The sequence below is a fragment of the Cetorhinus maximus genome, chromosome 18, assembly GCF_964194155.1.
Source record: "Cetorhinus maximus chromosome 18, sCetMax3.hap1.1, whole genome shotgun sequence".
Lineage (NCBI taxonomy): Eukaryota > Metazoa > Chordata > Chondrichthyes > Lamniformes > Cetorhinidae > Cetorhinus > Cetorhinus maximus.
The window spans coordinates 29,892,006-29,904,145 of NC_135896.1; the positions used below are offsets into that span (position 1 = coordinate 29,892,006).

Genomic DNA, 12,140 nt, shown 5'->3' on the forward strand with positions numbered 1-12,140 from the left:
TTACCTTAAAAAAAAATCAAAAGGTATTGGCATTAATTCACATGAATAGAGCCCAGTAAGTCACTGTCCAATTAAGTTTTTTCCAGGTGGCTTTCTGTGGCAGAATTCCTGTTCTTGGTCCTAGGAACTTGGTTGCAGGTTGAAGATGCAGCAAACTATTCTTGTATTCGGGGAATTAATTCATGCAGTAGGCGAAATACAGGATTCTTTATGGAGATCCAACTTTGAGACAGAGATCAGAGGCAGGCTCCTAGCCTGGAGTCCAGTTTTCTCTTCTGAGGTTAAACTGCAACTGAAGACAGAATCCAAAAGCTGCAGAGTTAAAGCAATTCAAACAGCTCATCTCGGTCATGTGACAGTATGGTTTCAGGTTGAGCCATTCAGCTAATGCTATACTTTAAGGATCCTCGTTAAAACCCATTGTATTTTGAGAAGACAACAGTGGAACCATTAGCACAACATTGGAGATGAGAAGTCTCAATAGCTCTGCCTTTGACCAGAGCTGGCTGATGTAGATGTCTCATCTACTAGCCCTTTGTGTTGGCATAGCTGGAATGTTCATACAATGCAAGGGGTGTCACATTCCAGGAGGTTGATGAGTTAGCCTTTGTTCATTAAAGTAGAACAATGTAAACAAGAGAATATAGAAGAGAAACAAATTTTTAAGACTTTTTTTCTTCATGCCTTCTCCACACGACAGTAGTGATGGTTGTTGAAAAACCATCAGGAGCAGGAATCTTGTTTTGTTTCTAGCTCGAGTTTGGAAGCCTGCCCTTGCAACCAACAGCTGTTTTTTAAGGGAAATTCAGTTAATGCTCTCACTCAAAACAATCATCTATAGATACTATTTGTAATTTTATAAGTAAATGCATTCTACACCTGTAACATGATCTGTGATACGCTGTAATTCAACCCTTTTGGTGGGGATGGTGCAATACCTTCAAAGGGTAGAGTACAATTATAGTGATAAATTAAAGTGGTTTCCAGTGGAAATGTGGACAGGAATTTAGAATGGAAATATGACATTTCAGTCTGCCTATCTACCCTAGTATAGTTAAAAATTACACTTATTGTAACTAAATTTATCTTGAACTGTATTTTTTAATGCCTTCATTGAAGCTTTTTCTAAAGATCTCTGCCTTTCTCAAAGGTCTGAAATTGGACTGTCACAGCCTACACAGACTGTGCAGGAAACAAAATTGAGTTACAGCATTTGAAGGTATGCAGCATCCTATTTCCCATGGTGTAACTATATCAGTTTGGCTCAATTGTAGGAATTTTTATTTAGCTTCCAGAAGTTTCTTAATTATTTGAAAAGCCATTGGGAAAGTTTCAAGTGAAGCTGTGTTTTTGAAAACAAAAGAGGCTGATGACAAGAGTCTGCCACTTACAGACCTGGTGTAGGTTCTTTTCTTTTATAAAGTTTTTTTAAAAAAAGTTTTATAAACTTTAGGATATGCATTGATACGGATGACTTATTTTTGGCATGTGTTCATTTATCAAAAAGAAATGAGTGCCCAGGCAAGATGGGCTGAATGGCCTCCTCTTGTGCTAATCATTCTCTGATACAGCTGCTGGCATAACCTGGCAGAAATTGCAAACATTGTCAGACATAGGATCCTGGAATTTTAGGTATAACACCACAGTAAGTCTGAACATGAACATTCTAGATCAGAAAACGGTTAATGCGGGGGTGGGTAGTTAAATATTTAAAGTTAGTCCTCACTGAATAAATATTGTAAAGGCTCGGTGCAAATGCAAAACTTGCACTAGATCAATGATAAACATGCAGTGTAGTAGGCATTAATTTTTTTGCCCCATAATTTTCTCCGAATGGTCTGAATCATGTCTATCAGCTGCCGCTAACCCCTTCACACGGCTGCTCTTGTCTAAGCATAATAATGCAAACTCATCCGCACTTTCCTCCTGGGGTAACTGGATAATAAACATGGGCAGGTAGCCTGGCTGCTTTATTCTCTAAAGCTCAGGCATCATAGCCAAGTGCAGTGAACCCAGCACAAATGTAACATAAAAGACTGGCAGATCTTAGCTGCTTGCATGATTATACTGTGCTATAATGTAATTCAATTTAACACCACACATTGTTTAAAAAAATACAATTCGTGGACATCAAAAAATATCTGCAGTGGCTCCAGAACGTATTTATTTTGTTTAGAATGTGAACAATTTTCATGTTGTCACAAGCATCACCGTGTTCTGAAGTGCAAGAATTAAAGTAATCAGCAAAGAAAATTACCAGCTGTATTTCACACTCTCCAGCATCGTATGTAATCATGTTCAGCACTTGAAATTCAGTAAGGTTTTATACAAATGCACAATTTCGTTCATAAGTTGAATATTTTTACAATTAACAAGATTGTTTTACTGAAAGATCTTTCTGAACAATAATGGACAATTCAAAGGCAGCATTTTGAAACGTGAACCTGAAGATATTGCATTTAGTTACTCAATATCCACAAGCTCAACTTCAAAAATTAGTTTAGCATTTGGTGGAATCCTGTTATGCAGTTAAGGAAAATCAGTAAATAGCAAAATTCAAAAGCAATTTTTTCAATAAGTTATCAATCACTTAGTAAAATAAAACTTATTTTATATCTTATGTATCTTAGTTCATTGCCTGGTATAAAAATTCTGATGGGTAAACTGATATTGCAAACCTATAAAAGTTCTTCATCTCAAAATGCTGTAGCTCTATCACTTAACTTCAGTCAATGGTCACATGTTATAGTTTTAAATAAGAATGTCTCCAAAATATTGGGAATATTTCCAAAAAATGAAGCAATATATAGCAGCAAATCCCACAATCCTTTGGTAGTTCCAGTGAACAAGGTTGGGAGGTTCGTATGCTTCATGTGTTTCCTACTGAACGTCAATATCCACGAGTATGCTCCTCCATAAACTCCAAACATTACAGAGTACATGATTGTTATTTCTATGCAGAAAAATCTTCCTATAAGAACTCAACATATATTCTCTGAAGGAAATAATCTCACTGGTGTATCATTTAGTAAAATCAATCACAATTATATTGTTAAACATTTAGATAAATTCTTTATATAGAAGTACCATAGCTGAGCTCCTGCCCTATCTACAATATTTTAAAAATACTTTCACCAAGCTATTATAAAGAAAAGGATACTTGGCTTCTGGCTTCCCTTTCTTACCATATCCCCAATCAGCTTCAATCTGTAGCCGAGCCTTTTCTCCTTTACTCATAGTCAGAAGCGCTTCATCCCACTGTAGAGAAAAAAAATTAATGGTAAATGAAAGGCAGCAAACAACAGGTCATTCAAAACGTAAACTTCTCTCTTGGCCTAAAGGCCAACATTGGTAAAGATAATGCTCAATACAGACCAGAAGGGCTTATTATCATAATTGATCTTTCCTGAGTTGGCTGATTTCAAATCCAGCTAGCTTGCTATAATTGGTCTCATTGTCCCTGAGAAATGGAGGCAGGGAAATTGCAATCAAGATTTCAGTTACTGATTGTATCCCATTAATTCTTCTGTAAAGTACAAATGTTTGACCACTGAGTGACAGGATCAGACTGTTATAATCTCCTCTATGGTCAATTTGCTTGCAAAAATTAAAGAACAGTCACTTAGCAGAGGGCTGCCAGTGCCCATTAATTGAACGCTACAGGAGGTGATAAGAGTGGAAAATAAAAACAGGAAAATACCAATATAAAGACAATTTTGTTAAAGATAAATACACACCCTGTCAGCTCTATAAATTATGTCTTACCCCTCGGATAACTTTTCCAATTCCTACTTTAAAGCTCAGAGGCTTTGTTGCCTTTTTCTTTTTTGAACCTGTAGGCAGAAATTCCATTAATAATTTAAAGGTTAATTCTCTTAAAGCTCTTTTACCTATTATAATTTATTCTATATTTAGCATTCTCTGTGCCATATTCCAGTGGGTTTTTTCATCCACTTAAGCAAGACAACAAGGCCTGTTAATGGCTACCAGCAGCAATGGAATCATACTTAAGCTCAAATAGCTACTTTCAGCAGAGATGGGGAAGAGACAAGCTTTCAAAACATACTTTTTTAAACCAAGGATCATCAACTGAAACTACTTGGGACTTTTAAAAAAATCTTTAAGTGCATTCTATATACAATAAGTAAAAACAAAGTGAAAATAATATTGTATTTTAGTCAGAGTAATTTATGGTACAGGAGGCAGCCATTCGGCCCATTGAGTACATACCAGCTCCCGCAGAATAATCCAAACAGTCCCACTCCCCTGCTCAATCCCCATAGCCCTCCAAGTTTTTTCCTTTTGAAATCATTGATTGTTTCTGCATCCAGCACCCTCGTGGGTAGCGAGTTCCAGGTCATTACCACTCACTGCATTAAAAAGTTTCTCTTCACATTCCCCTTGCATCCTGTGCCCAAAATCTTAAATGTCTCTCCTCGTCCTTGTACCATTAGCTAGTGGCAAGAGTTTTTCCTGGTGTACCTAAGCCTGCCATAATCTTGTGTGCCTCTTATCAAACCTCCCTTCCATCTCCTTTGCTCAAAGAACAACTCCAGCCTTTCCAACCTAACCTTGTAACTAAAACTCCCCCTACCCTAGAACTTTTCTGGTAATTCTCCTCTGCACCCTCTCAAGAATCCTCACATTTTTCCTAAAGTGTGGTGACCAGAACTGGATGAAATATTCCAGTTGGAGCCTAACCAAAGCTTTAACAGTTCAGCATAACTTCCATGCTTTTGTCAATGCCTCTATGAAGCCCAAGATCCCATTTGCTTTGCTAACCACACTCTCAATATGTCCTGCCACTTTCAAAATTTGTATTCGATATATGCTTTTGTAATGTTTTGCCCTTTTTAGAAATCAAGATCTGGCTTAATTTATCAAGCACAATTTAAAAAGACTAACAAATGCAAAGATAATTCACCAAAAGAAAACACTGTGTCATGAACTAACAGGATGCAGGTTGTGTCCATGCTTGCTATATACCGAGTTAAGTTAATAGTGTCAACGGGCCATCAGGGAAAGACAAAACACTTTCCGCTAGGGAGCAACAACAACAAAAAGAAATGGAATCAGGAAAGAGTGTCAAATGCACCACTCTTAAGGCTCCATTGTATCCAAGAAACGGAAGATTTCATGGATGTGGGTCTAAAACTTCAGTTGCACAAAAACCATCTAATGAGGGTGAAAACAGCAGCTTATTGAAGTATCTCACTGAAAAATAAGGATGTTCAATGTTAGTCACTCCTCACATTTTCTTGTTTTTGAAGCTCTTTAGGAAGAAATATAAAAGACTTGGCCCCTTCATTGAAGACTGGAGTAGGAGTTTAAAGAATGGAACTTTTCTTAAAAAAGGGAAAATAGTATTGCATTTGAAAAGAGAATAAGAATAGGAGAATTTCCTGCTCACAATGTTTTCATCTGAAGAATACTTGATAACCTCCCACTATTACATAAACTCTGGTTAGATTACTCCACTGTAAGATCTAAAAGTCCTGTATGGTTTTATCTGCACTTACAATTAAATATGTGACAAGTTTACTCAATTTTAAAAAAACACAAAAGTATTCTTGCAATGTATGGATGTGAATGAGTTTCGAATAAGAGGCAACATCATATTTTATAAACGTGCTCATACTCTGAATTATTTTCTCTAATTTATAAAACACCTCTGTTCTATAAGATTCTTACTAGAAGCAACATTTGTGTCAAACACAGTTCCATCTTCTAATGTTCCTGTGTACCAACAGTGCACAGTGTCACCCTTCTTCGGAAAGTTGGTTTTGTCTCCTTTTTGCAACACGGATTTGGTATATTTTGGTGGTTCCTAGAATTGATCACAAGATGTTGAAATTTTTTAAACTCAAATCAGTAATATTTCAAACAAGCAGAAGTGAAATAAAATAAAACCAACATCCAATGCCGAGCTTTTGGAAACAATGGCCCAGAATTTTCTCAAAAAATTGCAGCGTGTCAACGATGCACACTTCTATTAATGTGCAATTCATCCAGCAACTTGCAATGTGGAAAAGATATTCTGTGAATCACCATAAATTGCTGGCTAATTTATGCAGCGCAGCCATTAGCCTCCAGGGAATAGCATCTCACCTTTAACCTCCCTGTGATTTTCATGAAAATTAAGCTTAGTAATTAAAAACATAAGTCCCATTTAAGAGTGTGATAATTGTTCACAACTGCCAATCAACCTTGCTCGCCTAAAAAGTGAAAATTTAAAAATATGGAGCTTCATTCCTTCAGATTGTAAACTATTGGAGATTTTAAAAAGTCATAATTTAAAAATAATCTTTTATTGTCTCTTTTTTTCTCTTAATCCAATCTGCCTTTCTCTCTCCATTGCTGTTTCTATACCTGATTTGACATTGAATTCATCCATTGTAATTCACCTTCCTTCTCAGCTCTTCTCATTTAACATCCAATTTTTTTAAAGTTAAGGAGGTGTACTGTTTGTCCTATTGTTCACCAAGGTCCCATTATGCTCTTTTGCCTCCTGTTGTCAACTTGCACCCCCATCAACTTTGTGGATAAAAAATTCTGAAACTTAAATGTACACCAACAAATCTGACAGGGCATTCCATGAGATGCCCCACTCCAGCAAAATCTGGGCCATTGAATTGCATCATATTCCAGAAGCATTTCCATAAATAAAATTGGATACATCATTGTAACAGAATTACTTTACACATTTTTATTCAATAATGCTGACTCTTTAAAAATAAAGGATTTCCTGATTTAGCGTACTAACCTCATTTACAGTCATTTCAGGTTTCTTGGACTTTGTTTTATCTTGAGCAGCCCCTAACTTCACATCTTTAAGTTGCTCACTGACTTTCTCCACACATTCAGTGCCTTTAAACCTCTGCAGGTCAACGAACAATAGTTTATTTTTAAATAAAAAATATAGGCCACAATTACCACCAAAACTAAGAAGTTGTGATTTTATTTTGTCAATGCAAATATAGTGAAAGTTGATGTAAATATTCATACTGTGTTCAATTTGGCATGGTTTAATGGACAATTACTGGCCTACTGTAGAAGAGTGATTGTGCTTACAGCACAGGACTCTCCTCCAAGAAGCAGACAGAAACATATGATAAACTTTTGAAGCATTTAAGCATTGCATTCAACTGTCATTCATCTCATTACAATTTGAGAGATCTTGCAGTGTGTGAAATTGCTGACTTTTGGAGAAGACATCAAACCGTATGTGCTCTATGAGGTGAATGTAAAAGATCCCCAGTTCTATTCAATGAAGGGCAGGGGGTTCCATTAGTGTTGTGGCTAGCATATATCCCTCAATCAATAAGCACACAAATTACCTGGTAATTTATTTTACTGTTGTTTGTGGACCCTAGCTGTGCATCATAAGTCAGAAGTGGAGATGTTCGCTAATGATTGCATAATGTTCAGCACCATTCACGACTCCTCAGATATTGAAGAAATCCATGTCCAAATGCAGTAAGACCTGGACAATATCCAGGCTTGGGCTGAAAAGTAGCAAGTAACATTCGCGCCACACAAGTGCCAAGCAATGACCATCTCCGACAAGAGAGAATCTAACCATCGCCCCTTAACATTCAATGGCATTACCATCACTGAAACCCCACTATCAACATCCGGCGAGTTACCATTGACCAGAAACTGGACTGGACTAGCCATATAAACACTGTGGCTCCAAAAGCAGGTAAGAGGCTAGGAATCCTGCAACAAGTAACTCATGTTCTGACTCACCAAAGCCTGTCCACCATCTAAAAGGCACAAGCCAGGAGTGTGATGGAATACTCCCCACTTGCCTGGATGAGTGCATCTCCCAACAACTCTCAAGAAACTTGACACTATCCAGGACAAAGCAGCCCGCTTGATTGGCATCACATCCACAAATATTCACTCCTCCCACCACTGTAAGATGCACTGCAGGAATTCACCAAGGCTCCTTAGACACCACCTTCCAAACCACAACCACTATCATCTAGAAGGACAAGGGCTGCAGATAGATGGGAACACCGCCGCCTGGAAGCTCCCCTCCAAGTCACTCACCATCCTGACTTTGAAGCATATTGCCATTTCTTCTCTGTCACTGGGTCAAAATCCTGGAACTCCCTTCCTAACAGCACTGTGGGTATACATACACCACATGGACGGCAGCAGTTCAAGAAAGCAGCTCACCGCCACCTTCTCAAGGGCAGCTAGGGATTGGTAATAAATGCTGGCCCAGCCAGTGAAGCCCACATTCCATGAAGGAATTAAAAAAAAGTTGACTGCTTCATTTCTCTGCATCACAACAGAGACTACACTTTAAAAGTACTTGATTGGTTGTGAAGCACTTTGAGATGTATTGAGGTTGTGAAAAGTGCTATATAAATGCCAGCTCTTTCTTTAACAGTCATTCACTGTAAATGAATGTTTTTGAGAGCAGTTGTAATATGTAATAGAAATGCAACTATATTTCTTTCTGTCTTCCAATTATTCCAAATTTCTTTCATCCTATCGATGTTTGTGGTACACAGTTATTATAGAATGTTTGTCATGTTGCTATTTACTATTTTCATGAATGGTCTAGATGTAGATGTTGATGGAATGATGTGCAAGTTTTCAGATCGTGCCAAGATATGGGAGAGTCAGAAGTGCATAGAAACTAGGAGCAGGAGGAGGCCATTCGGCCCTTCGAGCCTGCTCCACCATTCATTATGATCATGGCTGATCATCCAACTCAATAGCCTGCTCCTGCTTTCTCCCCATACCCTTTGATCCCTTTCGCCCCAAGAGCTATATCTAACTCCTTCTTGAAAACATACAATGTTTTGGTCTTAACTACTTTCTGTGGTAACGAATTCCACAGGTTCACCACTCTCTGGGTGAAGAAACTTCTCCTCATCTCAGTCCTAAATGGTGTACCCCATATCCTAAGACTGTGACCCCTGATTCTGGACTCCCCCACCATCGGGAACATCCTTCCTGCACATGAAGCTCACCTCTCCAGCGGATTTAGATGTGCTGGAAGATTGGAGCAGTGACTAGCAAATTATGCTTAGCTTGGAAAAATGCATGTGGCAGGACAAATGCATACATATATCTTTCAGGGAAAAAGTATCAAAACATTTGGAGAAAGAGATCAAGGAGTTCTGATGCATAGATCTCTAAAGGTTTATCAACAATGTCATAATGCAATAGCTAGCCTGAGTAGGACATCAGAGAGTGTTTACAGGACAATTCGCTATAAGGCAAAGCAAGCTTTTTTGTCTTTATACAAAACCTTGATTAGGCTTCAATTAGAATATTGTATTTAGTTATAGTCTCTTCACATGGTGGATATTATTAAGGCTCTCCAAACAGTGCAGAGGAGGGCCACTAATTCTAAATCCAAAGCATTTTAGTTACCGAGATAGACGCAAAGAGCTGGTCTTGACGCCTTTAAAGAAGAATAGAATTAAGTTTTTGTTTCTTTGTTGCTTTATCACTGCTTTAATGCTATGTTCCTTTATTACTACTATTCCCACTCTCTTTGCCTTTTGTTCCATGATAACTTTGGAACTTAATTTCCTGCCTTCAAACCTATCCCTGACCCCTTCATGTGTATGTATTGTGATGTTCAAGACATCACAATTGTATGGAACAGGTCGGATGGATGAACACATGTCTTTTCCTATCTCATTTTTGTATGTCCACTTACATCAGTCATTGAACTCAAAAATAATTCATTGGACAAAGTGCTTTTAAGACCTATCACCATAAGATGTGACATAAATGCAAATGTTAAATCAATATCCTGGCTTGCAAACCAGGAATTCACCATTATCAAAAACTTGCTTGAAGCAATAATCTAACATGCTCTACTAATAAAAATGGTTGAAATTATACCAATGTGGGCACTAGGCATTTAAAAGACTTAAAAATTCTATCATTGCATCCAACGATAAGCACAGTTCTTCACCTTAGTTTCAAAAAGTTGGTTGTAGGCAACTATTAGTTGATCTTTCTTTGCAGTCTTGGCAACGTTCTTGATGTTTCCCATTAACTTATGTTCACCAAGAAACTAATTTAAAAAAGAAAACATGTTGAATAAAACATGTCAAAGAAATAGAATATATAATACAATAGCCAGCTTCTGATATTCTAAAGGTAACGTTATCAAAAGCATGCCCTCTCTTTACATTTAAATTAGCAACCAATTTTATACTTGAGTTTTTTTTTTGCATTGTGTTTTTTTTTTGCCAGGTTTATGCATTTAAAATGATTCATATTCATAAAATATTCAGCAACTTTACAGCACTTAACATAAGACACTTTGTGGCTTTAGACCCTAACACATGAAGCTCTGGATGACGGGGTTTGTCATGAAAGCGATTAGCACTGATTCTGCCGCTTAGCAGGTTTTGCAAACCCATCAGGCGAGAAGGCCAAGCCGCATGTCCCGCGTTACCGAGGTGCAGGAGTGGGCTCCCCGGACTAGCAGCAACGCTGCTCCCGGGACAAGCGCTGCCCAGCCTGGGAAGGCCAGGGGAAACCCTCTGCCCCGGAACCCCCCCCCCCCCCCTCCTCCCCCCCCCCCTCCCCCCCCCCCCCCCCCCCTCCTCCCCCCCCTCCCCCCCCCTCCCCCCCTCCCCCCCTCCCCTCCCCCTCCCCCCCTCCCCTCCCCCTCCCCCCCTCCCCTCCCCCTCCCCCCCTCCCCTCCCCCTCCCCCCCTCCCCTCTTTCTCACCAGCTCCGAGGCGCTCTGCTGCATGAACTGGATAATCTCCTTTTTAGCCACATCGTCGCTCCTCAGCTGCTCCTCGGTCCACTGCCTCGCTGGCTCGGCGGCCATGACCGTCCCCTTGTCTACCCGCCTCCCGGGGAAGCCACACCGCCGCCCAGCGGCCACCGATAGGACCTATTCACAACCGCCATCTTGGAAATTACACCGCAGAGCATTGTGGTCTGACCCACTGCCAGTAGAATCCCAGTCACAGCCAACAGGAGACAAAACAGACAACAAAGATCATTGTTGACACTTTATTATTATCATGTACAGTTCTGAAGGAACTACGATGCAGTCTCTTACCAATTTGAACACAAGAAAACGATGGTCCTACAAAGGCAGTGATAGCAGCAGTGAGCTCTGAGACTTTGATATAAAGCAAAATACTGCCGTCGTTGGAAATATGAAATAAAAATAGAGAGGGGCTGGAAATATTCAGCAGGTCCAGCAGTACCAGGATCTCTGGGCAGAGAATGTTCAACGTTTCAGGCCGATGACCTTTCACCAGATGTGGGAGAAGCGGAGATGTAAGAGGTTTTAAGCAAGTACAGAAGCAGGGAAAGGGGGTGGGGTGGAGTACAAAAGGGAAACTCTGTGATCGGGGTGGAAGGCAGGAAAGATTAAATGACAAAAGTCATGACTTTTTTTATTCATTCACGGGATGTGCGCTTCACTGGCTGGGCCATCATTTATTGCCCGTCCCTAGTTGCCCTTGAGAAGGTGGTGGTGAGCTGCCTTCTTGAACTGCTGCAGTCCACATGGCGTCCGTACACCCACAGTGCTGTTAGGAAGGCAGTTGGAAGGAACGATGATGCAAATTGAAAGAAACTGGTAATGGGGCAAGTAGAAATACAAAAGGCAGATCTAGAGGAGGTGCAAATGGGAAACGCAGGGTCATCACCAACAGCTTATACTATTGAACTCAATGTTGAGTCTGGAAAGCTGCGAATTGAGTGAGATGCTGTTCCTTGAGCTTATTTTGAGCTTCGTTAGAACAGTGTAGGAGGCTGAGGATAGAGAGGTCAGTGGGGCAACAGGTGAACAGAAAGTCAGGATCACATTTGCAGACTGAACAAAGGTGTTCCATAAAATGGACCCCAATCTACATTTGGCCTCCCCAGAGTAGAAGAAATACAGGACACCAAATTGAAAGAAGTACAAGTAAACCGCTGTGTCATCTGGAAGGAGTGTTTGGGTCTTTGATTGCGAGAAGGGAGGAGGTAAAAGAACAAGTGTTGCATCTCCTGTGGTTGCATGGGAAGGTGCCATGGAGAACATAGGGCATGGAACTGAGTGTTATGGCGGGGACCATTCCATTTGGTATGCTGGGAGGGGAAGGCTGGATGTTTTTGGTGGTGGTATCATGTTCGAGGTGATATGAGCAG

At 39.8% G+C, this 12,140-nt stretch overlaps 1 protein-coding gene across 1 annotated transcript; it reads right to left on the reverse strand.

The window, feature by feature from the left end:
• Positions 1-2,138: 2,138 nt before the first annotated feature.
• Positions 2,139-10,929, reverse strand: fkbp3 (FKBP prolyl isomerase 3). The gene is made up of 7 exons (XM_078562317.1): positions 10,717-10,929; positions 9,950-10,051; positions 6,764-6,877; positions 5,692-5,827; positions 3,766-3,833; positions 3,161-3,258; positions 2,139-2,518 (listed from the first exon to the last, which is right to left on the reverse strand). Exons 1-7 carry the CDS (start codon positions 10,819-10,821, stop codon positions 2,464-2,466), a joined length of 678 nt encoding a protein of 225 aa, XP_078418443.1. The 5' UTR covers positions 10,822-10,929; the 3' UTR covers positions 2,139-2,463.
• Between the last annotated feature and the right edge of the window lie 1,211 nt (positions 10,930-12,140).